General features: G+C 52.1%; 3 protein-coding genes across 4 annotated transcripts; 2 read left to right on the top strand and 1 right to left on the bottom strand.

Annotated features, from left to right (window-relative positions):
• Positions 1 to 3,445: 3,445 nt before the first annotated feature.
• LOC308439981 (uncharacterized protein C19orf85) lies at positions 3,446 to 8,786 on the bottom strand (the record flags this gene model as incomplete). Its single annotated transcript, XM_080941913.1, has 2 exons — positions 3,446 to 3,959; positions 8,614 to 8,786. 2 exons carry the CDS (start codon positions 8,784 to 8,786, stop codon positions 3,446 to 3,448), a joined length of 687 nt encoding a protein of 228 aa, XP_080798039.1.
• Positions 8,787 to 17,325: 8,539 nt separating this feature from the next.
• ZNF628 (zinc finger protein 628) lies at positions 17,326 to 23,633 on the top strand. 2 transcript variants are annotated; one of them, XM_080941975.1, is made up of 2 exons: positions 17,326 to 17,501; positions 20,393 to 23,633. In XM_080941975.1, the coding sequence occupies exon 2, from the start codon at positions 20,398 to 20,400 to the stop codon at positions 23,521 to 23,523; it is 3,126 nt and encodes a 1,041-aa protein (XP_080798101.1). In that variant the 5' UTR covers positions 17,326 to 17,501; positions 20,393 to 20,397; the 3' UTR covers positions 23,524 to 23,633. The 2 variants fall into 2 exon arrangements, with proteins under 2 accessions (XP_080798101.1, XP_080798102.1); XM_080941976.1 differs by lacking the exon at positions 17,326 to 17,501 and adding an exon at positions 20,096 to 20,259.
• Positions 23,634 to 24,338: 705 nt separating this feature from the next.
• Positions 24,339 to 26,146, top strand: NAT14 (N-acetyltransferase 14 (putative); the record flags this gene model as incomplete). Its single annotated transcript, XM_080941638.1, has 3 exons — positions 24,339 to 24,529; positions 24,824 to 24,940; positions 25,598 to 26,146. Exons 1-3 carry the CDS (start codon positions 24,479 to 24,481, stop codon positions 26,144 to 26,146), a joined length of 717 nt encoding a protein of 238 aa, XP_080797764.1. The 5' UTR covers positions 24,339 to 24,478.
• Between the last annotated feature and the right edge of the window lie 222 nt (positions 26,147 to 26,368).

Below are 26,368 nucleotides of genomic sequence, written 5' to 3'. Positions count from 1 at the left end.
TGGACTGAAACATTATTGGGTTTGTGGTGTGTCCCAGGGGCTACTGGGGTGTGCGGGTGGGAGGAGGAGATGAGTCTTTAGAGATCGTGAAAAAGGTTGTGCCTTTTCCCACCCCCAAGCTGGTGCTAACAGAGGCCACATCTGTGTGGCAGTCGTTGTGTGCATCTTGAAGAGTTTCTGGCTGTCCCCATGTCTTAGGGTTTCGACTGCTGAAGCAAAGCACTATGACCAAAAGCCAGGTTGGGGATGAAAGGGTTAACTTAGCCTACACTTCCAGATCACAGTCTATGTGGGGAGGAAAGGGTTAACTTAGCCTACACTTCCAGATCACAGTCCATCTGGGGAGGAAAGGGTTAACTTAGCCTACACTTCCAGATCACAGTCCATCTGGGGAGGAAAGGGTTAACTTAGCCTACACTTCCAGATCACAGTCCATCTGGGGAGGAAAGGGTTAACTTAGCCTACACTTCCAGATCACAGTCCATCTGGGGAGGAAAGGGTTAACTTAGCCTACGCTTCCAGATCACAGTCCATCTGGGGAGGAAAGGGTTAACTTAGCCTACGCTTCCAGATCACAGTCTATCTGGGGAGGAAAGGGTTAACTTAGCCTACACTTCCAGATCACAGTCCATCTGGAGAGGAAAGGGTTAATTTGGCTTACACTTCCAGATCACAGTCCATCTGGGGAGGAAAGGGTTAATTTAGCCTACACTTTCAGATCACAGTCCATCTGGGGAGGAAAGGGTTAATTTGGCTTACACTTCCAGATCATAGTTCATCTGTGGAGGAAGCCTGGACAGGAACTCCAGCAGGGCAGGAACCTGAAGGCAGGAGCAGATGCAGAGGCCATGGAGGTGTGCTATTTACTGCCTTGCTCCATGGCTTGCTCAGCCTTTCCTATAGAACCCAGGACCACCTGGCTCCACCCACAATGAGCTATGACCTTCCACGTTGATCACTAATTGAGAAATGCATTACAGCTGCATCTCATGGAGACATTTTCTCAAATAAGGCTCTCTCTGATGAGTGTAGCTGTGTCAAGTGGACACACAAAGCCGGCCATATACCGCATCGCCGATAGTACTTATGCCCAACCCTGCCGGCCCCTCTCCATGGCACAATAACTCTTGCATTCTGCAGGCCCTCACAATTCAAGTTCTGCTACCCTGAGAGGGAGCTGGACCCCCTGTTACCACGGTTGCAGAGACTACTGCGAACTCACAGGACTAAGCCTCGGAAAACATTTCCCTAAACAGCCCTTTCTCTGGAAGAGCAACCACTCAGCTTCATAACATCATGCAGACTTGCACCAAGGTGCCAGAGAAGAGCCTGGAAGACTAGGCAGTGTGGCAGGACAGGTTTCCTTCACTGAGCCCTTGCGTGGGCAGTCCATGGAGCTATGGAGGGGTTGCAGTGGAGACACCAGGGAACTGAGCCGACACCTAAGTGATTACCTGGGGGTAGCATATACAGCGTGGACGCACTAGACACAGGCAGTGGACGGCATACTATTTCACTGTTCAGAACGGTATGTAAATTAAAATGAATGCTTCACTTCTGGAATTTTCCGTGTGGTATTTGAAGACCAAGACTGATTGTCTGAACTAAAAGCAGAGAGACCGCTGATTACATGGTGTGGGGATAAGAGAGGGAGGAAATCACTGCATTTCCTGGGACATCTCAGATTCCAAATCCCATGAACTAATTCTTTACGACCTCTTTCTGGAGAGAGAGCTGAATCAGTGGCTCGATCCATATTTGTTTATGTCTTTGTAGGATGATCGATTAGCTGACTGAAGAAAATACTCACTCGATCCTACTAATGGAGGAAAGACAGGCCAGCATGGCTTTTATCTCAAGCACCTTAGGACTGGGTCTGCAGGTCAGATTCTGCTGGCCTTGCACCTCAGACCACCATGGCTTACATGGATGTGTGATACCTCACAGAGGGTGTTCTCATTAAAGCAGCCCCTCCCTCACCTCCATACCATTGTATCTTGGGAGCTCCAGGGCTCCCCCTGAGCTGGCATTTTCTCCTTTGCTTGTTTGTGGACACCTTCCTCCCCAGATCTTCCAGGCATAATCTTGCTGGCTGCTACATTCTCAGACTCTACACATAAGTGCACACAACTCCCTCACCATCCTGGGGAGTCAGAACAGGGAAAGGGAGACCGGTGCTTGACTTTCAGCCCTCAAACCATAAAGCCAGCACCCAGCTGGAGCGATTTAGAGACATTCTCAAACCACAAGGTTGAGTAGCAGGTCCTTCATGGCTCGTTAAACCAGCAGCTGGGCCTGGACTGGCAGGAGCGCGCTGTCCTGTCTACAGCCGTGGACTGGCAGGAGCGCGCTGTCCTGTCTACAGCCGTGGACTGGCAGGAGCGCGCTGTCCTGGCTACAGCCGTGGCCACCACTTGCCAGCTTTGGGTCTGAGCCTTGGCTTCCAACCGTCCAGAGATTTGGAGCCCAATGCCTGCCTTACTGAGGAGCCCCAGGTCCTTCTCGGGGCCTGAGAGCTAAAGAGGGACCGGGCAGCACCCGTACCGACAATGTGTGCCCGGGACAAAGAGACACAAGTACACACAGGAAGGCAGGGCAGACAGACTAGAGCATTTTTGAGAAACCCAAAGAGAGAGGAGAAAAAAAAAAAAAGAGAGAGAGGAGGGAGGCACAATATCACAGGCCTGCAATCTCAGCACTGTCTAAAACAAAACACCCAGTAACCCACAATAAGAAATTGGTTTAAATTTTCCCCAGTTCATGTTAGACCTCACCTCTTACACACGTAGAAGTCTCCGGCTACACTGACCTCCTTTGGTGGCCTCAGAGTCCCACCTGGGCCTTGGCTGTGCAGTTCCTGCCCCGGGATCCCATGTCTTCCCACCGCCTGACCCTGCTCTGCATTCCAGCCCCCCCCCTCCACCCTGCGCGTCCCAATCAAAAGCTGGAACTTCGTCTTGCCGTCTGAAGCGCTCTGCAGGGCCTTGAGCCTTATGTCCCTGCAGAGTCGGGGGCCGTGATTTTGTCTGCAGTCTTAACGCCAAGGCTGGGCCGGACCCTTAGCAACGCTCCGTGGGGTTGGAAACTGAGACAGCAGACACCAGGCAGAGAACAGGCAGGGGCGTGTGCGTGTGAGAGTGTGTGTGTGTGTGTGTGTGTGTGTGTGTGAGAGAGAGAGAGAGAGAGAGTGTGTGTGTGTGTGCGCGCACACGTGTGTTCGACCCAGCCACTGGGAAGGAAGAAGGGAAGTTCCCCACCCAGTTCCTGTGTGGCGTCGGGCCTGGGAGCAAAGCTCTGGACTGTAGCTCACGGGGGGGGGGGGGGGGGGGGGGAGTCTGGGCTTGGTTTATTTTTCCAGGATTTATGTTACATGTTTATGGGGTTTGGGGTATGGAATCTGGCTTCTTGCATGTTAGCCAGGCACTCTACCAACTGAGCAGTGCTCTTACACTTGTCCCCAGCTGCCCAGGATTCCCTGAGGATCACAGGTATAAGGTGCCTCCCAACTGTCTACCCAACTCCAGTGTAGAGCTGCAGGCTCCAGGCTTCCCCCTTGGGCATTCTGGGGAGGGAGCAGAAGATTGGAGAACCTCGGAGCCTGTACTGGGGTTGGCTGTCCTTGGTCTCCTGGGTCCAGAGCATGAAAGCTGATCTCGGAGGTCACCTGAGGGTTACCAGCAGTGAGAGTCTGGCAGAAGCTGTCAGGAGTCACCAAGGGAGATGTAGAAGTGAGCAGAATGTCATCAAAGAGGTCAAGGGTTGAGGTGTCAAGGGCAGCTGGGCTCAGGCTGGGGCTGCCCTGGGGAGCTTCCATGGGGGCCTCAGCACACGCCACACCCAGGAAGGGGGATGGAGGCGGCGGAGGTGGCCTTCGGAGCGGTGGTCTCTGGGCAGGCGCTTTTTGAGACAGGATGGTCAGGGCTAGGTGCTGGGTGGCGGCCTCAATCTTTGCAAACTCCCTGGAGAGGGAGGGGGAGGAGCGAGGGAGGGAGGGAGGGAAGGAGAGAGGGAGGGAGGAAGAGAGGAGGAGAGATTCAGTTGTATGCTCACAAGTACCCCTCTTCTGAGGGTCTTTCCTCCCGAGGCCCCCTCCCCCGCCCTGCGCTTCACCCGGAGGGACACGTCCCTTGTCTTCATTTCCACCTCTCCCGGCTCATTTCCGGGCCCCTGCCTTCATTTTCTTGATTCTGACAGGTCAATACGTCTTCCCAGGGAAGTTCTGATTGCTGTAGGCTTGTGCACCGCACAAGGAAGTTCCTTTAGCCCAATCCTGGGCACATCTTGACAGTGAAGATTTATCATGACCCTATTCCAATATACGGAAGTGAAATGTCTCGGGAAAGAGCGCCTTCCCAATCAAGAACCAGCCGGGGAGCGGTGCCCTGCCACACTGCCACCACTCTCCGGGCACTCCCCCCCCCAGCAGTCACGTGGACGATTTCATAAACAGCTGGGGCTGAATTGTGTTTCCCCAAATGCTTTTATTTCTAAAAATTAATGTTTGTTATTATCTTGAATAACTTTTTTACATTTTATTTATTTATTGTGCGTTTGCTCCGACTACCTCCTTCCTCCCCCTCTCTCCACACCATAATGAAGGTTCATGCACAGCTTTATGTGAGCTTCTTTTTTTTTTTTTCTTTATGTCTGTGTATTTGTGAGTGTATCTGGGTGCCTGTTTATAGATGGTTGTGAGCCACCTGGTGTGTGTGCTGAGAACTGAACTCTGGCTCTCAGGCAGAGCAGCGAGTTATTTTTAACTAAGCCTTCTATCTGTTCACCCTGCTCCCGGTATTTTAAGTCAGGCTTGGTGGCAAGTACCTTTACCTGCCGAGCTGTCTAGTTGCCCCAGAGCTGCTAACCTGTACCTGTGTGTAGTTCTGTGGGAGTGAGGGTGGGTTGAGACCAGGAAACTAGAAAAGGCCCATGGCAGGAGAATGAGGCCCCAGGGAGGAAGACGCAGAGGGGGAGGAGGAAGACTGTGGGGGAAGGGCACAGTGAGGCTGGCCCGGGGAGAAGAGGGGGGATCAACCCAAACTACGTGTGTATTAGACCGGGAATTTCTGGACCTGTCAGTGGTTAAATACTGACGCAGAGACTTATTAATCATCTATAAGAACCTAGGCCTTTAGCTTGGGCTACCTCCCAGCTAGCTCATCTAATTTAATCTTCGCCCACGACCCCAGTGGTTAGCTATTCCACCTGTGTCCTGCTGGCAAATCTGTCTCTGACTCTTCTCCCAGAGGCTGCCTGGGCGGTCCGCCCTCCCTTCCTGCTTCAGCTATTGGCCGGCAGCACTTTATTAAGCCAATCAACAGGCGAGGGAGGAAGAGCGTTTACAAAACACTGAGGCAGGAGACGATCCCGAAGAATAACAGTACCAAAATCCAGCCCGCACACAGCTCTCTGATGGTACAGCAATCAACGTCAAACCGCACACATCGCACCCCGAGTGTGTATGACAGCGCCATAGGCAGGGCTGGAGAGATGGCTCGGTGGTTAACAGCCAGGCTGCTCTTGCAGAGGACCGGATTCCATTCCCTGCACGCACACAAGCTTCTACAAGCGTCTGTAGCTCCGCTGCCAAGGGAGCTGACGCCCTCTTCTGGCCGCCGGGTGCACTGCATACATGTGGTGTGCAGACGTGCCGGCAGAACACTCATAGAAGATAAATAAATCTTTAAGAAAGAGAAGAAATGCAGCCACTGATGACTGGATACGAGCCCCAGAAAGCTCTGAACACCCAGGAAACAACTCATAGGTCATATGAAGCTCAAAAACAGAAAGGCTAAAAAGTGGAAGCCTCAGTCCTTCTTAAAAAACAACAACAACAAGTGTATAGCACCCTCTCAGAGTGGGGGACACCTAGACCTTAAATCATAATAACCCAAGAGCTAAGAATGCAGCCTTGTGAAATCCTTGGTATTTAAAAATCATTATGTTTGATCTTTACACACCAAGAAAACTTTGACTATTTCCATGTTACGTTTTGTTTTACATGTACTTTATGCTCATTGTAACTAGTAAGATTTCAGTGCATAATATCAGAACTTTAAAAAAATCAAGTACTGACAAAAATATATTCATATAGTGTTATGCCAAAATGCTTTTAAAAATCTGTACATGTATCTGTTTTTTTAAAAATAAAATTGTAAGGAAAAATGCAATAAATAAATAAATAAATAAAAATTTTAAAAGAAGTTAAAAAAAGATAAGAAAACCCCATAAGAATCCAGATACTTTGTATAATAATTTTTTAATTAAAAGTAACTTTTAAAATTTTAATTAAAATTGAATTTTAATTAAGTCACACCTGTGATTAAGTCACACATAATCCGAGCATTAGGGAACTAGAGGTGCGTTATCTCAGCGAGCTTTACTTCTGCTAACAGCTGTTCATGGCAGACGCAGCCGCACACGCCTGCAGGCCCAGCACTTAGAAGATGGAGGCAGAGGGTTATGAGCTCAGTGCCATCCTGGGCCACATGCTGAATTTGGAGACAGCCTGGACTATATGAGACCGAATGTCAAGATTCCAGAGACAGAAGAGGAAATGGAGGGAGGGGGAGACTGGGAGGAGGGAGAGGAGAGAGAATATTAAATTATAATCCAAACCAGCTGAGCAGGATGCTACGAGAATGTCACCTTAATACTCCTGGAGCCTGAAGAAGGAGGATTGGTGGGTGTTTGAGAGCAATCTGGCTGACATGGTTAGTGCCAGGACGTAGAAACAGTCTATTGCAGCACAACAGCACCTGTGGATGGATGTCACACACACACACACACACACACACACGCACGCTCGAGGAACGATTACTCCCTTGGCTTTGGAACATAGCTCAGTTAACAGGGTGCACACACTAGTCCCTGAGTCAGACCCCCCAGCAGTGAATAGACCAGGTGTGATGGTCACACCTGAATCCTAGCATGTGGTCGGCGTAGGCGGGAGGATCAGAAGTGTACTTACGGTGAATGAGTTCTAACTTGCTATGATTTAAAAGTCAAGTGTAGCATGTGGTACATTTAAATGTCATGCACTCCTGACTGTCTTTACTACCATCATTTTCATTATAACCACCACATCATGCCACCAGAATCGTCATCATCACCACCAACATCACCCACACCACAGTCACCATCACCACCATGATTATCACCACTAGCACCGAAATCACCTCCATTACCATCATCACCATCATCACTACCATCATCATCACCACCATCACCACCATCATCACCACCACCATCACCATCATCACCACCATCACCACCGTCACCACCGTCACCCTCGTCACCCCACTACCCTCAGCATCAGTTCTTTACTCAGTGTGCCTCACCCTCTTCAAGTCTTTGCTCAAACTCACTCTCAAGGAAGCCTCCTTGGCCTCCTCCTTTAAAACAATCGCACGCCCTCTTGTCCTGTTTCTTCCTCCTTAGCATTTGCATCTTCTAACACAGTCTCCATTGTAAAATCCAGGCTGAAATTTACATAACTGTAAAATTTGCAGTTTTCTGTTTATGTTGAGACAGAGTCTTCTGGGTAGCCCAGGTTAGACTTGATATCCTTGTGTACGGGCATGGTGTACACCTGTGACCCCACTTTGACCGAGTTCAATGTCCTCCGTACCTGACTGTGTCTGAGGCCCTTTCCTTGCCACTTCATAACTGTAACTTTGCTACTGCCATGAGTTCCAATGCCAATATCTGATATGCAGGACATCTAGTAAGTGATCTCCAAATGGGTCCCAACCCACAGGTGAGAGCCATTGATGTATAAAAGTCTCTTGTCCCGAGGCCGGGTGAGCAAGGCTGACTAGGTCAGACCGCACAGCCAATTCCTTACCCTTTGGAAACTCAGATGTTTGACGAGCCTCTTATACTGATTTAAAAGACAGTTCAAAAGTGCAGTTTCCTACCGGTCTATAGCGCATGCGCCTCTTCCCACCAACCAGCAGCCTACACCTCCCCTCGCACGGTGTAGCCAAGAACAGGCCAGGCTGGGATGGAACTAGCGGCAATCCTCCTGCCTTGGCCTCTCGAGTGTTGGGGTTATAGGCATGTGCCACCACATGTGACCAGTATTCACTGTCTTGTAAAACCGCCTCTAATTAGCTCCAGGACTTTTCATCCTCTCCGCGAGGCGCCTGTCCCTGTCAGCCACAGGCTCTGCTCTGTTGGGCTGCTCTCTTTATGGGTCCTGGCTGAACAGCTGAGGTCCAGTTTGTCTTAGATTTTCTTTTCAAGGCACATCCCCACGGTGGTGTCACACCCGCTCATTTATTTACTTCTTTATTCATTTATTTATTTTTGAGGCAGAATCTTGGTACCTAACCAGCTGGCCTCTTCCGTCCTGCCCCGGCCTCGGGAGTGTTAAGATTACAGTCCCGTGCCACAAGGCGTGGCTACAACTTACCTACTCAGGCCATTTCTCTCCTTATCTTCTGTGCCCCACCTGGACTCGGGCTCTGTGAAGGTCGGAGATTTCACTGACTTTGTTGAGTGATGAGTGCTGTAGCGCACAGAAGGCGCACAGGAATGCACACAAAATGGTGCTAAAACCAGCCTTAGGGCCTCCCGGGAACCACCCTGTGCCTCCCTTCCGGCGCCCCTCACCTGCAGATCTGGTTGTGCAGAAACCTCCGGTGGTTGGGCCTGCGCTTGGAGGGCCGGGTACGCCTGGGTAGCAGGGCTCGCAGCATGTGGGCCGAAGCCCCGCTCACAAAGGCACACAACTCTCTAGGCCCAGGCTCAGAGACGCCAGGGACTGCAGGGGATCCAGGGTGCATGGCGGGTTACTCAGGAGTCACAATGCAGATCAGAAATCACCCACAAACCCGAGAAGGGAGAGGAGCTTATGGACGCAAGGTCTGGCATTACAGAATGAGAAGCCACCTGGTAATTATGGTGAGCCCTCACGCTGTGCCTGTCCCATTGTAGATGCTGCGCTCCGAAGACTGCAGGTGAGGGTCTAATATAGGAAGGCAAGGGGCAGGGAGGGGAGGGCGCTCCACACATCTCTTACGAGCCCAATTAACACATAGTTGGGCCTGGGATATAAAGCGGGGGCGCGTGGGTGCTGAGGCAGAGAAAGGCTCTTAGAGATAGCCAATTAAGAGGACAAAAGCCTCTTTAGCAAGGCCAGGCTACGCAGAGTCAACCGCAGCGATTAATGTTGAGAGTCTTTAAAAAGGAGCCGCTGGGAGAGCATCGCTGGTGGCTGGAAGAAGGATCCTGTCTCTGAGAGGGGGCCAGCACCTCCAGGGGTGGGTCAAGCACCCCACATCGACCCACCCCTCAGGCTACCCCACCCCAAGGCCTACTTCTTTGTGCCAGGATCAGAATCATTAAGGAGAAATTGAGGCCTCGGGTCTCTGGGAGCCTCAAGGTCTCTGGCTTCCGAATCCCGAGAATAATGCAACGGAGGTTTGAGTTCCCAGAGGTGGGAGAAGAAAATAGCACTGGGGTTCTCCCACAAGGAATTCTGGATTGTTGAAAGAATTATTTGTGTGTGTGTGTGTGTGTGTGTGTGTGTGTGTGCATGTGTGTGCCATTTTGGGTAGAGGGTACTGGATCGCTGCCTGAAGGAGGTGCTGTGAGCTAAACACGGCTCCTGCTGTTGAGAGAACCAGGCTCTGTAACAAGTGTCTGTACTGGGGAAAGCCAGGGTCCCGTTATCCTGGTGCCTCTAGTTCCTTGAAATTCTTCCTGAATGAGGCCCCTCCGTCTCTCCCACCTCTGAGACGTTCCTGATTCTCACCAACTCCATGGCTGTCAATACCCTTCATCCTTCTTTGCCTGTGCACCCCTGTCCTTCCCTGGCATCTGTCTTTCCCTCTTCTCTAGTGTCTCTGATTCTCTTCCACTAGATTGTTTTTTGTTTTGTTTTTTGGGTTTTTCTTTTTTTTTTTTTTTCTCCTCTCAGGGTCTCAGACTCCTTGTGTTTCTTAAGCTTTATTTTATTTCGTTTTGAGACAGGGTCTGATATAATTCTTATGTTGTTAAGGTTGACCTTCAACTTAAAATGTGCCAGGTTCCGAAGAAACCCAGCACAGGTCTCCCTCAATCCCTGTGGCCCCTCCCAGCGCTTCTCACCCCTCCCCCACTACCCTAAACCTCTCTAAGGCATGGCCTGGGCTTCACTTCCTTTCCCCAGCTTCCCATTCCTAAATAACTCAGCCATTTTGGCACTCCCTTGGTCCACAGCTCTCTCTTGGTTCCCATGGGCTCTCACTGTCTCTTCTGTCCTCTGACCCCCATGGCCCGGTTTATTCTGAACTCCGCAGATGCCTCTGGCTGTGCTCTCCCTCATATCCACTATAAAACCGTCTCTTCAACCATGTTCAGGATCAGGCAGCGTCTCATTTTCATTCAGTATGTGGCTGGGAACGGCCCCGAACTTCCTGCCCCTCGTGTGTGTGTGTGTGTGTGTGTGTGTGTGTGTGTGTGTGTGTGTGTTACCGTCTAGTGATGCAGATACAGGTTCATTTTTTCTGCTGATTTAAAGACTTTAAAGGCAGAACAGACATATTGCCAGGTCTCTTGAGGTATCTCAGCAGAGCTATCACATGGTCCAAGGAAGGGGAAATCTGGGTCCTCTCATGAAGCCCTTAATTTCATTAATAAACAAATTAAGTAGGGTTAAGAAAACTGACTGCTCTTCCAGAGATTCTGAGTTCAATTTCCAGCAACCACATGGTGTCTTACAAACACCAGTAATGGATCTGACTCCCTGTTCTGGTGTTCATAAACACTCATGTACATAAATAAATAAACCTTTAAAATACATACATACATACATACATAAAATAGCCCATCTCTTTACAAAAAGAATTAACAAAAGACTCAGATGGAAACTCGAGGGCAATTTATTAGAGCTTAAAAAGAAAACCCTAGAGCAGGCAAGCTGTAAAGCTAACAGTAGTGAGGAGGAGGAGGGAAGTCAGTAGAGGAAAGTCAGCCACAGACAGCAGGTAGTCAAGGCACACAGCAGGGAGGGGCTCTTTAGAAACTGCAAGAAGGCCAAAGCCACAGTGAGGGGGTGTTGGGATTCTGTAAACCCCACCCCTCAGTTACTTAGCAACAGCCAGGTATACCCCACCCCTCAATTACCCAGCAGTGGCCAGGTATGCTCCGCCCCAGTGACCTGACACTATAAAAGGGGCTGCTTGCCCCCTCCTCTCTCTCGGCCTCTCTTGCTCTTGTGCTCTTGCTGCCTTGCTCTCCCACTCCTACCCCTCCTCTTCCCTTTCCCTTCCCCCTCTCTCCCACGTGCTCATGGCCGGCCTCTACTCCTCTACTCTCTCTCTCTCTCTCTCTCTCTCTGCCTCTCTTAACTCTCCCATGACCTGAATAAACTCTATTCTGTACTATACCGTTGTGTGGCTGGTCCCTCACGGGGAAGGGATTCCCAACATGGACCCCCCCAGAGGCATCTCCCTTGCCCTCAGGCCTCGCCGCACCTCCATGGGCCATATGCCCCCCACTCTCTTCATCTTTCCCCTAACATTGGTGCCGTGACTCGGATCGTCATCCTTTCACAACATTGGTGCCCTGTGACTTTTCCTTTCAGTGACTTTTCCTTTCATTGGTGCCCCGTCATCTTTTCCTTACAGGGAGTTTAAGGCATTTTCAGGCTCTGGCTAGACTCTGATTGGAAAAAAAAGAAAAGAAAAATAGTTCTTCCTCACATAGAGATGCAGCTGAACCTGAGACTCCAGCAGTGGGTGAGAATTCTGGGAAGGAAAAGGTGAGCACCCTTCTTAGTGTAAATTCCTTGAGGGTAGCCGCCAGGCACAGCCTCCAGACGGCACTATAGAGATGCAAGCATCCAAGCTGGGGGGGGGGGGGGGTGAGGGGAGGGGAGGAAGGAGAGAGGGAGACAGACAGACACCAAGAACAAGCCCGAGAATCCCACCAATCCCAGACCACCTTAGAAAGCCCTGACCCTCCCACCCAAGAAACTATATGAGGCCTGCTTCCTGCCCAGTTCTCTACCGCTTCTCACCTGAGCAGCGCCTGTCACACCCTCGTGTGTCTATCCCAACAAATCTCTGTGTGAAGTTGGTTGTATAGTGTGAATTTGTGGTGTTTTTTTTTTTTTTTTTTTTTTTTTTTTTTGGCGCCTGACTTTCAGGATACTGAAACTGCAACACTTATGTTGGGAAAAGCTTTCTCAGAACGGCAACACTTGTATGGAGGAAACTTCCCCTCAGAGCTGTGAGCACACCTCGGTCCTATGTGGCTCCGCTTCCCCATAGTCTATTCTTTCCAAATCCTGCTGGGTGGGGGGAAGGCTGGAGTTCCTTGGCCCGGGGTGGCTGAAAGAGCATTCTCAGGTCTCTCCAGAGTCGAATGGAAGGCTCAGACTCCAAGGGCCAGCCAGAGGTCAGCCCTGCCGTAGGGAAGCCGACCTGGATTCCCTGCTCCTAGCAGCCAAGAGAAACACCCACCAGCTCCTCCGTTTCCAAGCCACGTCCAGCCTGAGCACACACAGCTTGCAGCCTGGGGATGCTCCGCCAGGGGGCGCTAATGTCTATAGTGACGCTGGGAAGTCCAGCTCAAGGTTCAGGGCCCTCTTTTCTCCTATTCCATTTTGTGAGACTCTCCAGTGATTCCTTCCCCCGCATCGCCCATGTAATCTGAAGCCTCTCTGGTTTTAGTTCAGACAATCGGTCTTGGTCTTTAAACACAGAAAATTCCAGAAACAAAGCATTCATTTTAATTTACATATCGTTCTGAACAGTATGAAATAGTATGCCATCCACTGCTCCATTAGAAAACAAATCCTGTGTCTAGTGTGTCCACGCTGTATATGCTACACACGCACACACACACCGGCCTCGGTAATCACTTAGGCACTGTCTCAGTTCCCAGAAGGATTTTCCCAGTACTAGAGTGCTTGTGCTCTAGGAGACCTGATTTTACCTGCTGAGGGCGGTGATGGGTATAAAAAGGCAAACTCATTTGGAAGACTTTCTCCTGAAAGGAACAGTGCATCTGTCTCTTCAGGGGCATCTCCAACACCCTGGTGTCTCATCAAGCTGAGAGAAAAGCCTGGAAAATTAGGTAATGCATAGCAGGGAGGGCTCCCCACAGGAAGACAGTCATGACAATGACAACTCTTATAAAGGGCAACATTTAATTGGGGCTGGCTCACAGGTTCAGAGGTTTAGTTCATTATCATAGCAGGGAACATGACAGCCTGCAGGCAGACATGGTGCAGGAGGAGCTCAAAGTCCTGAATTCAGATCAGTAGGCAGCAGGAAGTGAACTGGTTTGAGCTTCTGAGATTTTGAAACCCAGTCCCTAGTGACAGACTTCCTCTGACAAAGCCACAGCTTCTCCAAGGCCACACCTCCCACTAGTGTCACTCCTTATGGGCGTATGGGGGTCGTTTTGTTTCAAACCTCTACAAAGACCTTGAGTGGGCCATGCATGTGGAAGTGAAGTCTGAGTTATGATAGAAACATGAGGATGCTGGAGAAACCAAAAATATAGGACTTTTGGCAAAGAAAATTGCATGAGGCAGAACCAACCTCCACTGCGGCCATTTATGCTGTGCCAAAGCAGTACCTAATGTCTGCCCTGCTGGGTTTGCGGTGCTTTGCTTTGTTTTGCTTTTTTCCTCTTTACTATCTTTCCACTCCTCCATTTTGGAATGGGAATTGAAAAACAACATAAACACCATTTGTCTTCATTTAAGGACCAGGCCTTGACATTGACAAATTGACAAGAAGGCCATAAGGCACCAGCTCCAGGAACAGACCATGAAGCCCAGAAACAAGGTCATAAAATGCCCTCCTAAAGAACAGCCTGGGGGGCAACCACAAAAAAATAAAAGTTTATCTCAGAATAAACTGGGCAGCCCTGTCTCATCCATCCTATGGTTAAAAGTTCTCCGCATTGGAATGACCTAAGACCACCTGTGAGCCCCTAGTACCCACCAATAAGATCTTAGATTACCTAATCTTCCTACACAGTACCCCTGGCTTCCTTTGTCTGGAGTAGCTATTTTGAAAGATGGCTGACCCCAGCATGTTGGTTGTTCCTGTAGAACAGACACTCTTTGTTTTCGCATACTGAGCCTGAGTCCTTCCCTCACCACCTTTCAGACCCGCAGACAGTGTTTACTGAGTCACTGGATATCAGAATCATGGGACTTTCTTTTTGACCTGGCAGGGCCTCACAGCTAAGGGGTTACCTTGAGTCTCAGGAGAGACTTTGAACTTAATTAATAGATTTTTATGTTATATGTCTGGGTGTTCTGCCCATACTATGGTTGTACCTGTGAACCTGGTGTCTGTAGAGCAGAAGAGGGCATCAGGTTCTGTGGGAGTGGAGTTAGTTGGGAGACACGGTTGTGGATTTTAGGCATCAAAGCCAGGCTCTCTGGATCTCTCTCCAATACATGAAACGGAAAACGTAAATTACATGTACCACTTATTCTGTGTGTAAGTACATGCATGTGTTTGCCATACAGAATGGGTCCCAATGAGAGGACAACTTGTGGGAGTTGGTTCTCTTCTTTCACCACATACACACTGTAAATGTAATTGTTATTTTTCAGATCTCGTCACCTCCAGTGCTTACTGTCGAATGAGTTCACCCTTTCTAGCTCCTTCTGAATTCTGGCTGGCTGGTGAACTCAGCTGCTCTGGCCCAAACTCCTCTCCTTTCAGCTTCTGACTGAATTGCTCTGCTGGACCTCAAACTAACTCTAGAAATCTCTTCTTGATTTCTTTTCATTCTCTGGTTCATTCTGTCTTCATCTGAAACTTGCCTCTGTAAAATTGTCTCTATAAAAACAGCCTCTGAACTCCAATGCACAGCTTCTCAACTCACAGACTCAACCGATCTGATTGCCTAGAATCAATGGATGCTTCTGTCTCCCAAGTGCTGGGATTAAAGACATGCCTCATCATGACTGGTCCTGAAACTTGCTCTATCCCAGGCTGCTCTTGAATTCAAGAGATCTGTTTGCCGCTGTCTTCTGGTATTAAAGGCATGTACTAAAGTACCTGTGTTCCAGCCAGCATAGCCATGTTGTTGGATTAAAATTCCTCTGCAGATATGACTTGAACTTCAGTACCCACAGAGCCACCTCCCCAGCCCTTATTTTCAGTGCTGGAGCGATGGGTTGGTAGTGAAGAACTGCTAGTTTTACAGAGGCCTGGGCTTCAGTTCCTTGGGACCACACCAGACAGCTCACAACTGCCCCCGAACCCTTAGCTCCAGAGGATCTGACATTCCTTTGGCTTCCTCAGTTCACCAGGCACACACGTGGTGCCCAGACACGCACGTAGGCACTCAGGCAAACAGAAAGTAAAAATAAATAGATCTTAAGAAAAAAGCAAATCTTAAAGAATCCTCTCGTTACTCAGGAATCAAGAGAGTAGCTTTCTTAGCAACCTCTTGAGATGTAACCTGGGAGTAACTAAAATGGCCTACTTGGCTAGGACACTAACTGGTTATTCTCCCAGGAGCCTGTACCTACACTTGGGTATTGTATTTTCCTCCCACACTCTCCCCTGAGCTCAGATCCTTTTGTAAACCTTCTGCTTAAACCTATATTAAAATCTTTCAAAAAAAATTAAAAAAAAAAAAAATCTTTCAATAAACTCACCAGCTCTATACTGACCATAGATGTGTAACTCCTCAGACCCCAAGCCTCCAGTTTGACCTGAGATCCCTAAAGTCTGGGGACTCCTTGGGCTGCTGACAATGGTAGTGTGGAGCTGTGTGTCTCCTTTCTGACAAAAAGAACCTAGTTACCATGAATCTTTCCAGCAAGAGATAGGCAGAGATGGGTTAGAGATAAGAGGCTTTTGGTTAAGGGCAGAGAATTGTTGTCAGACCCTGAGGAGTCTTAGCTCAGGAGCACAATTAGACAATAGACCGCTGTAATGACGAGGTTTTTATTCCCTGTACATGGGGTTGCTCATCCTCGAAGGGAGAGTCAACCCTGAACTCAAAAAGTACACATCTTTTATACTTTTTGTGAGGGGGGTGAACAGCTATTTTACCATTGGTCAGCAGTATAATTTTCAGAAAGAGAGGAAGGGGGAGGAAAGGGGGGAGAAATTTTGGCAGTTAAGTTGTTGACAATTTGCATTCTCCTTGGAATTCAGTACAGGGAGGGGTAGGGGAGCTGTTCCCAAAGCAATCATTTTTGTTTTGTCTTAACTCAGTTGGTCAGTATAGCTTGACCTGTTCACTAAAACTTCGTTTTTACATTTTCAGAAACTTGTTTATATATTTCAAAACTTTGAGGGGTTTTTGTCCTTGTTTTGTTTCTCAGAATTGGGTTATTAGTGCATTAGCTAACTATGACATGTGTCAGGACCCTATCTAGGGCTTTCTAGAGCCAGATGGCTATCAGTCAGTATATACTGTGGTTTTTATTTTATTTTATTTTTTCTGAGAATTACTCTGGGCCATTGTTTTTATTTGTCAGGCCCAGGTGGGATCTCATAGTCTTGGGATGACTGGAAAATCTGAGTCTGATTTTAACCATTTCTGTGTCTTTAGGGTCTCACATCTTAAGTATGGGGTGTTTTGGAAAAGTCTCAGAGCCCCTAAAAACTGTAGAAGCCCATTGTGGAGGTGTATCCCAGTACTTGGGAGACAGAGACAAGGATTAGGACATCAAGTCCAGGGTGGTACTGGTGGGGGTTTCTGGGGGGAGGACCACAGTCCCAAAGTGTTTGGCTTGCTGTACAGGCTTTGAATTTGTGGATTTCTGGAGTGTCTCAAGGCACTGGGGCTGTCGTTAAGCGTCTGTGAGCATAGGACCAGTAATTAGTGGGCAGAAGCTGGAGCACCGGCTGATCTCACTACAAACAACCCCCAGGAAAACAACCAACTAAAGCCCAAAGTATCCCAAGTGAGTATGAGGTGCATGCCCGTAATCCCAGCTCTGGGGAGGTGGAGGCACGGGGATTAAGAATTCAAGGCCGGCACGAGCTGCATACTGTGCTCCCTACATTAGCCCATTGCCTCTAAAACAAAACAAAAACCTATCTGAAAGCCTCAGAAAGCAAGCTTGACCCTAGATGCCAGAAGGCAGGGTGGAAAGGAGGCTTGAAGGGCAGTTCAACCCTCCATCCCCCAGACCCAGACCATGCAGAAAGGTTGTGTGCCTCAGTTTCCCGCGTTTGAAGAATTCCTTTCCAGCACGAGGGAACAGGGTCTGGGTGCACACCACACGCCTGCAGCTTGGATCCCCCAGGATTCGGCATCTGGCGAAGCCCAGCAGTGGGTGTGGCCGGGCTGGGCGCGGCGTGCTGCGTCATGACGCACGACGGCGGCGGCGGGGTTTGTGTGCGCGAGAGGCCACCGATAAAGGTTGAGTGCCTCGCGCCGGGGGCCGTGGGGAGGGAGCGCGCCCCCGCCCCCTCCCGGGCCGCGGGTCCCGCAGCGCAGTGCCGGGCCCCGCTTCCCGTCAGCCCCCGCGGGAAGGCCCTGGGGTTCTCCTTGATCCCCCTCCCCGACCGGGGCCACAGGTGAGAGACCGGAGGGCGCGGTGGGGGAAGGGCCGGAGGGCGGAGTCGTTTGGAAAACGGCGAGCGGGAAACCGGAAGGGGTACCTTAAAGGGAAGGTGGCTATTTCGCTGCCGATATTTATTTGTTAAGCCGGCTCCGCCCTCTTAAAGGGTAAGGGCAGTGTGTTTAGCTGCATTTTTGCAAAGATTCCTGCCCTTGTCCCCTTCCCGTTTCTCTTAAAAGGGGGATTGTTTCCCAAACATTGAACGAAAAGTTTCATAAATCTGCTGGTCACTAGAATATCTGAACAAAGAGACCTGTTTTTTCCCCAGATAAAGTGTCATGTAGCTCAGGATGCCCTCAGATTCACTGCATAGCTGAGAATGACCTTGAATTATAATCCTCCTGCCTTCATCCACGTGCTGGGTTACAGGCCTGCCTGTGCCCCCACGCCCAGTTCTGTGGTATACATTGAATAGAACCCAGAGCTTCATGCGTGAGAGTCATTAGCTCTTCATAACTGAGCTACATCCCAAACCACAACTTCCTCTTAAAGCCTTTGAAAAGGGGACTCTCACTGCTAAGATGGGTCCCTGTTCCCTTGGGCCTCTTGTGTTAAAAGATGGAGCCTCGGGCACAGGCAGTTTCTGAAGCTCCCTTGTTACCTACACTGCAGAAGGAACACCAGTCCTTTAAAAAAAAAAAAAATCCCCCATAGCCCATTGCCCTTTAAAAAGGAAGTTCTTTGTAACCTGTCAAAAGGGAATGGCTAATCTCTGTCCGCTCAGATTGTATGAGCTACATGTTGATGGGGCCGTCCTGGGCGGTCACTGCAGTACTTCAGGACTCACCAGGGAAGGCTCAAGCTGGTACTGCTTTACCAGTGGCGTCTATCCCGCTGAGGTCAGGAGGCCTGCTCAACACCCAACAATGTGTTGGACAGCCCATTTCCAAATCTCTGTGCTGATGAGGTTGAGAAATCCTGGTCTATGTAGTGAGTTCCAGGACAGCCAGGGCTTTGCAGAGAAACTGTCTCAAAAAGACAAAGAGAAAGAAATCCTTGTTGTACTTGGCTGATGAGCCCCATGCAGGGAGAAACTGAGGTCTGGAGTGAGCAGGGAGTGCTGAAAGGATTTATTAGGGAGGTTTGAGGAAGCATCTCTGGGGTGAGTTCCTGGAAGACTTGGAGGTGACAGTGTGAAGTGTGGGTGGTGGAGGGAAGGGGTACTAGGCAGAAGCCCCAAGGTGGGGTTAGCTTTCTCTGCCTAGAAAGGCTAGAGGGACAGGAGGCCAGCAAGATGGGAGAAGACTGCCAGTTATGAGCAGGCAGAGACTCTAAGGGAGTTTGTCTTCTGTTCCCATATAGCTGTGACTGCCATCACCCTCCTATCTTAGCCTCTTCTCTTCCCACACCTGCTTTGTAACAGGAGAGCGTAGCGGGAGAAAGGCCTGGAGTTAGATTGTGGTTAAGTATGTGGTGTCTTGTGCACTAAGCCTGTGGAGCAAAGGAGAGGAATCCTAGGAGAGGGCGCGGCCTTCCAGAGAGGGGGACAGATAGAAAGACAACAGTTTCTGACTGAGCTCTAATTCTCCACCTCCAGGTTTAGAAGGATCCAGCCCAAAGGCTAGTGTGGTCACACAGTCAGCCCTCTGCAGCTAGGAGATATGCTTAAAGGGAAGATGCAGCAGCCGGGAGCTGGGGTGCATGGGGACTACAGGTACCTAAAGTGGTTCCAGAGGGAAGGGCAGATTAAGTCTTCTGACCTATAAAAGGCTGGAGAGAAGTGAAACAAGGGGTCTTGTTTCTTTATGTTTGCTGCTGGGAGTGGGCCAGGAGAGAAGCAACTGCTAGAGGATGCCATGGGAGGTCAGAGGCCGTGGGAGGTCAGAGGCCATGGCATAGGGCAGCTTGGCACGGGGACCTCTGCAGTTTTCTACTGCTGCTCTTTTGCATTGGATCTCTGTAGGAATTCATCCTGTGCACCGAAGGGTGTCGAGAAGCACCTCTGTCCCCGCACTTGACAAGCAACAGGCAGTGTCTCCAGACATCACAAGATGTCTCCTGAGTGGAAAGACAGTTGGCTCAGTTGCGAACCGTTGGTGCCTGATTGGAGCATGGGAGCATTGTTGAGATTGCTTTTCTTTTTCCAGTCGCCGGCGTGGTCAGTGGCAGGGAAGCCGGAGGATTTCAGTGGGGGATGAAGGAGGCCAAGGGCTTAGCACCGAGGGAACATGGGGATCAGAGAAAGTGCCGTGGGGGCTGAGAAGCAAGCGTGGGGTGTGTTCTGAGTTGTGGGCACAAATGTGTGCGCAGGAAGGGGTGCCTCGGAGTGTGCACAAGGCTGGTAACGCTGGTAGAGATGGTTTGATGGAAGGAGGTTGCCGATCCTGTGGGAGGAGGATGTCATCATGTCATCAGCAGGGATTCAGGGGACGTGAGGGAGTGAGGCAGGTAGTGGGTGGAGTGGGTGGTGGGGTGGGATGCCTAAGGCTCTGGTCATTCCTCAGTGGCTTTGCTTTGAGTGAAATTGTTTAGGGTGAAGTAGGGGACGAGTGTTGAGGTGGAGAGAGGTAGGAGGTAACTCTTCCAAACAGACAGGAAACAAAACTGGAGGCTTCTTCCAAGGGACTGACGACAGAGGGGGCCAGTGTCCTCCTAAAGGCAGGACGTTCTCAAGAGACCACCCCTTCCTGGACGTGTTTGCTTCCTAGAGGAGCTACTTTGCTGAGAAGTTTCACATGCCCGTTACTCCATTACTCTCCTGAGTGTGTGGTAATGTGAGTTAAACCTCGTGTGTTGCAAACCCCACCCCTAAGAAGAGCCCCTAGGGTGTGGGTGACATAGGGAGGGTCCGGATGAGTGGTGGTGAGACCCAGTGCTTGCTCATTCTGATCAGAGTCCTCCCACCAGGTGTGATGGCCGGCTCCCACGTGGACATGGCGCCAGCTGCCACCATGGAGGGAACTGGGGAAAAGCCAGGTCCCACTGCCCCAGCACCCACCCCTGCTCAGTATGAGTGCGGGGAATGCGGAAAGTCCTTCAGGTGGTCATCTCGGCTCCTGCACCATCAGCGCACACACACAGGTGAACGGCCCTACAAATGCCCGGACTGCCCCAAAGCCTTCAAGGGTTCCTCGGCTCTTCTCTACCACCAGCGGGGCCACACAGGCGAGCGGCCCTATCAGTGCCCGGACTGCCCCAAGGCCTTCAAGCGCTCCTCCTTGCTGCAGATCCACCGCAGTGTGCACACAGGCTTGCGGGCCTTTACCTGCGGCCAGTGTGGTCTGGCCTTCAAGTGGTCGTCCCACTACCAGTACCACTTGAGACAGCACACAGGTGAGCGGCCCTACCCGTGCCCTGACTGCCCCAAGGCCTTCAAGAACTCATCTAGCTTAAGGCGCCACCGGCACGTGCATACTGGAGAACGCCCTTACACCTGCGGTATTTGTGGGAAGAGCTTTACTCAGAGTACCAATCTGCGCCAGCACCAGCGAGTGCACACGGGCGAGCGCCCCTTCCGTTGCCCACTCTGTCCCAAGACCTTCACACACTCCTCCAACCTGCTGCTGCACCACCGCACTCACGGCCCCGCCCCTGGCCCCGCCCCCGGCCCAGCTCCCGCCCCCGCCCCCGCCCCCGCCCCCACAGGGGAGACCTGCAGAGCTGGAACCAAGGTTCTGGTCTCTGATGCCTACTTGCAGCCCCGCAGCCCGCCTGAGCCTCCAGCCCCGCCACCCCAGCCCCCACCCGTGGTGCCCGAGCTCTTTTTGGCTGCTGCTGAGACTACAGTGGAGCTGGTGTACCGCTGCGATGGCTGCGAGCAGGGCTTCAGCAGCGAGGAGCTCCTCTTGGAGCACCAACCATGCCCAGGTCCCACTGTGGCCACACAGCCCCAGGACGTGCCTGCCGAGCTGCCTCAAGCTGACTCCTCTCTGCCACAGCCCCCACCTGCCACTACAAGCCCTAACTTTGCTTGCCTTCCTTGCGGGAAATCCTTCCGGACAGTGGCTGGCCTGTCCCGTCACCAGCACAGCCATAGTGCAGCCAGTGGACAGGCCTTTCGCTGTGGCAGCTGTGATGGTGCCTTCCCACAACTGGCCAGCCTGTTGGCTCACCAGCAGTGCCACGTGGAGGAGGCGGCAGCGGGACGTCCGCCTCCCCAGGCTGAGGTTGCAGAGGTCACCTGTCCCCAGGAACCTGTAGCCCCAGCCACTCCTGCTCCACCTCCTCCTCCGCCTGCCCCGGTTTCTGCAGAGCGGCCCTACAAATGTGCAGAGTGTGGCAAGGCCTTCAAGGGTTCCTCCGGCCTGCGCTACCACCTTAGGGACCACACAGGTGAGCGGCCCTACCAGTGCGGGGAGTGTGGCAAAGCCTTCAAACGCTCCTCCCTGCTGGCTATCCACCAGCGTGTGCACACGGGCCTGCGAGCCTTCACCTGTGGCCAGTGCGGCCTCACCTTCAAGTGGTCGTCCCACTACCAGTACCATCTGCGACTTCACTCGGGTGAGCGGCCCTATGCCTGCACTGAGTGTGGCAAAGCCTTCCGTAACACCTCGTGCCTGCGGCGCCACCGGCACGTGCACACCGGGGAGCGGCCCCACTCGTGTAGTGTGTGTGGCAAGAGCTTCGCACAGACCTCCAACTTGCGGCAGCACCAACGGGTGCACACGGGCGAGCGGCCCTTCCGTTGCCCGCTCTGCCCCAAGACCTTCACACACTCCTCCAACCTGCTGCTGCACCAGCGCACTCATTCTGCCGAGCGCCCTTTCGCCTGCCCCATATGTGGCCGAGGCTTTGTCATGGCCGCCTACCTGCAGAGGCATCTGAGGACGCACACCCCAGCCACCACAACTTCGGGGACCGCTGGCCCTGCTGCAGCATCGCAGCCCTCTGCTCCATTGGCTGCAGCTCCAACCCCGCTGGCTGCTCAAGATCTTCATGTTCTCCCCAACCTACAGGCCACACTTTCACTTGAAGTAGCTGGGGGCACAGCTCAGGCTCCGCCCCCAGGCCCAGTTGCCTCGAGTTCTCAGACATTTCTTCTGGTACAGACTGCCCAGGGCCTCCAGCTGATTCCTAGCAGTGTCCAACCCCCTACCCCTCCACCCCCTCCCCCACCCCCTAAGCTCATTCTGCTGCCTCCTGCCAGTGCTGGAGGGACGGGCAACGGTGCTGCAAGGCCAGGCCCTCCGACTGTTGGGAAGGCCGGACAGGGGACGGGGGTAGTGTGGTTTCCGGGCCCGGGTGGTCTGGGGATGCAAGGAGGAGGCAATGCAGGGACTAGTGGGGGAGGGCAGAGCCTCATTGTTCTGCAGAATGTAGGGAGTGGGGAGACAGGACCACCGGAAGTGAGTGGGGTTCAGCTTCAGCCCGCACAGGAAGTGGCCACGGTCCAACTACAGCCTGCACAGGAAGTGACCACAGTCCAGCTACAACCAGCACAGGAAGTGACTACGGTCCAGCTCCAGCCCCTGACGGGACAAGTCTCCAATTCTAGTGGAGGAGCTGTGGCTACAGAGGCTCCAAACCTACTGGTGGTTCAGAGTGGGGCAGCTGAAGAGTTGCTGACCGGCCCTGGACCTGGGGAAGTGGGAGACAGTGAGGCCAGCGCTGGTATGGTCCAGGATGTTCTGTTTGAGACACTGCAGACAGACGAGGGTCTGCAGAGTGTGCTGGTGCTGAGTGGAGCGGATGGCGAGCAGACTAGGCTCTGTGTGCAGGAGGTGGAGACGCTTTCGCCCGGACTGACAGAGCCAGCTGCCACTGGCCCATCAGGACAGAAACTCCTCATCATTCGTAGTGCCCCAGCCACTGATCTAGAAAATAGCAGCGTTGCAGGAGGTACCACAACACTGCAACTCCTGGCCCCACCAGCACCTGGCTCAGTCTCTGCCCCTGTAGGGGTACCCGTAGCTCCGCCATCCCAGATGGTACAAGTGGTCCCCGCAGTGGCTGGACCAGGGGTCATGGCTCCCCAGAACTTGCCCTCCATCCAGATTGTGCAGACTCTGCCTGCAGTCCAATTGGTACACACGTTTTGAAGAGACCCATCAGTACCTCTATCATAGACCCCCCTCCCTCCCCGCAATTAACTGTTCTCCTCAGCTGGGCTGGGGTCAGCCCCAGAGTCAAGGGGGCTGCTGGCTGGACTTGCTAATAAAGACGCAGAATCTCTTCTTGGTTTTGTTTTCATGGGGGAAGGAATAGTCGAGGACATAGCTCCTGCCTCAGACCTTAAAGTCTTCATTCTTGCTTCCTGGCTCTGAGATGACTTGCTTTGTGCTTGGAGGGCTAAATGCTTCTCCGAGATGGGGCCCATCTCCCCCATCCTCTAAACTGTTAAGACTTTTACTGTGGTGGTGGTGGGGTACACTTGTGGAGGTCAGAGAGACGACTTAGTTGGAGTCAGTCATGTGGTTTTCTGATTGGCAAGCTCTCTTACTCCCTGAGTTATTTCTCTGGTCCTTTGTTGTGTTCCTGTGTAGCTGTACTTACTAGAGTACGGAGGCCAGGGATCAAATTCTGGATTCTCTTTTCTATACACCACACTTTACCTCACCTGAAAGGTAAGTAGAGGGATAGTAATCCAAACGATACCCCAGGTGCCACACGGATTGAGTTCAAGGTCCCTGCGGATGAGGATGCGCAATGTTGTCCCATCCCTTCCTGCAAAGACCCAGGCGCCAATGAGATTAGGTTAACAAGCAACGCCTCCTCCTCCTGATGCTCAGGTCGCTTAGCAACGAAAGACTGGCAAGAAAGGAGCTGTGCTAATCGTCCCAGGGAGGCCGGGTAAGAAACCCTCTCTGTCCCATGCTTCCATCCCCCCTTCTCCATGGTTCTCCCACTGGCCCCCAGAAGGTCACAGCTCTTCCCTCGCCCTGGCAGTTCCCTCCATTACTCTCAACCCCTGCTCCATAGTGTGGGGAAGCTTGGCAACAGTTGCTAAGGCGCCAGTCCCGCCTCCAGCCGGGAGTGTAGACGTCACTTCCTGTGATGACCCCCTCCCCCCCTTACTGTCAAGGGATTCGAGCAACCCCCGTGGAGGTGCCTGCAGGGCCCTATTCCTGCTATGCAGGGTGGGACCCCTTCAGGAGACGGGCTGCTGTAGTATGGGGAGGGATGAGCTTACAGACAGATCGCTAAATGTCTTCCCCGGAGTGGGGGATGGTTTGGGGAGATCTTAAGGCGCCCTATTGGGTATGGAGGCACCTGGCCTGCCACTATGACAGTCCTCTTTGGCGATGCTCCAGCGTCCTTGGTGATCTGGGAAGTGCTGTAGCCCATCCCTCCTCTTAGGACTCAGGTGCCACCTAACACCAACCTACTTGTTTTCAGCAGGTGTACAACGCCAGCTCCCTCCTGGGGGGCGGTCTGGGGGCTACCATGGCCCCCAACCACCTGTCAGTGCGGGAAATGAGGGAAGATGAGAAGCCCCTGGTGTTGGAGATGCTGAAGGTGAGAGGCCAGCAGGGGCACCAGTGAGCATGCGCAGCTACTTGGGGACGTTCAAAGTGGGTTCCACCAGCCCCGCCCACCTGCCTGAGCTCCGGGGGACCTCCAAAAAGGGAGGGGGGCATATCTTCGCCTCAGCTGTTTATAATTGGTCTCTTTTCTTTAGTGCCTTCTTCCTACTTACACCTCAGTTGCCATAAAAACAAACAAACAAAAAACCCAATTTTGTAAGGGTGTATAGGGGCTGGATATTCAGGTCTCCTGACCTCCATTCAGCCCCACTTACCAGCCCCAAAATGAGGGGTGCGCTCTCTGGCTCTCATTCCCTCTCTCTCCCTCTTTCTTCCTCCCTCTCTTCCCCTCCCCCTCCTCCCCTCTGTCTTTCCACACCCCAGACCCTCCAGCAAAAAGCCCATGTCTTCACTTTGCCTATCCTGTCCAGTCCTTTTTGGTGCTTTATCCTAACATGCCATCGGACTCATTGGTCCCAGGCCCTAATTCATTCATTTCATTCAGGCAAACTGCATTGATTCACTCAGCCCTTTACTCCCAATGGGCCAGACCGGAGCCACCCCATTGGCCGTCTTCTCTTCTCACTTGGGAATCCTTCCTCGGGAGTTCCAATGTGATGAATGGCTGAGCCCCTACCCCCACCCACAGGCTGGTGTAAAAGACACGGAAAACCGCGTGGCCCTCCACGCTCTGACACGTCCTCCAGCCCTTCTCCTCCTGGCTGCAGCCAGCAGCGGACTGCGCTTCATCCTGGCCTCCTTCGCCCTGGCTCTCCTGCTGCCAGTGTTTCTGGCTGTAGCCGCTGTGAAGCTGGGTCTGCGAGCCCGATGGGGCTCTCTGCCTCCACCAGGCGGCCTGGGGGGGCCCTGGGTGGCTGTCCGGGGATCCGGCGATGTGTGTGGAGTCCTGGCTCTCGCTCCTGGTGCCAACTTGGGGGACGGAGCCCGAGTCATTCGCCTCTCTGTCTCTCGATGGCACCGTCGCAGGGGCGTGGGCAGGAGGCTGCTGGCCTTTGCTGAAGCCCGAGCCCGAGCATGGGCTGGGAGTACGGGGGAGCCTCGGGCCCGGCTCGTGGTGCCAGTGGCTGTGGCTGCTTGGGGAGTGGCAGGGTTATTGGAGGCCTCTGGCTACCAGGCAGAAGGAGGCTGGGGCTGTATGGGCTATATGCTGGTTAGGGAATTCAGCAAAGACCTGTGATTAGAGACCATGCCCATTGGATAGATGGGCAGAGAACCAGTACCTAAAGAATACCTACTGTGTGCCAGGCACTTTACATCCCCTCCCTCAGCGTCTGCCTAGTTTGCTGGGCTGATAGTGAGGCACTGAGGTTTATAGACTTACATGCCCACGGTGGACCTGCCACATGCAATGGGGACTCTAAACTCAAGTAGAACAATCCCACTAGAGGTCACCCTGTCT

The sequence above is a fragment of the Micromys minutus genome (genome assembly GCF_963924665.1).
Source record: "Micromys minutus genome assembly, chromosome: 30".
Taxonomy (NCBI): domain Eukaryota; kingdom Metazoa; phylum Chordata; class Mammalia; order Rodentia; family Muridae; genus Micromys; species Micromys minutus.
The sequence above is the reverse complement of the archived record's forward strand: the minus strand, read 5'-3'. Positions and strand labels throughout refer to the sequence as shown.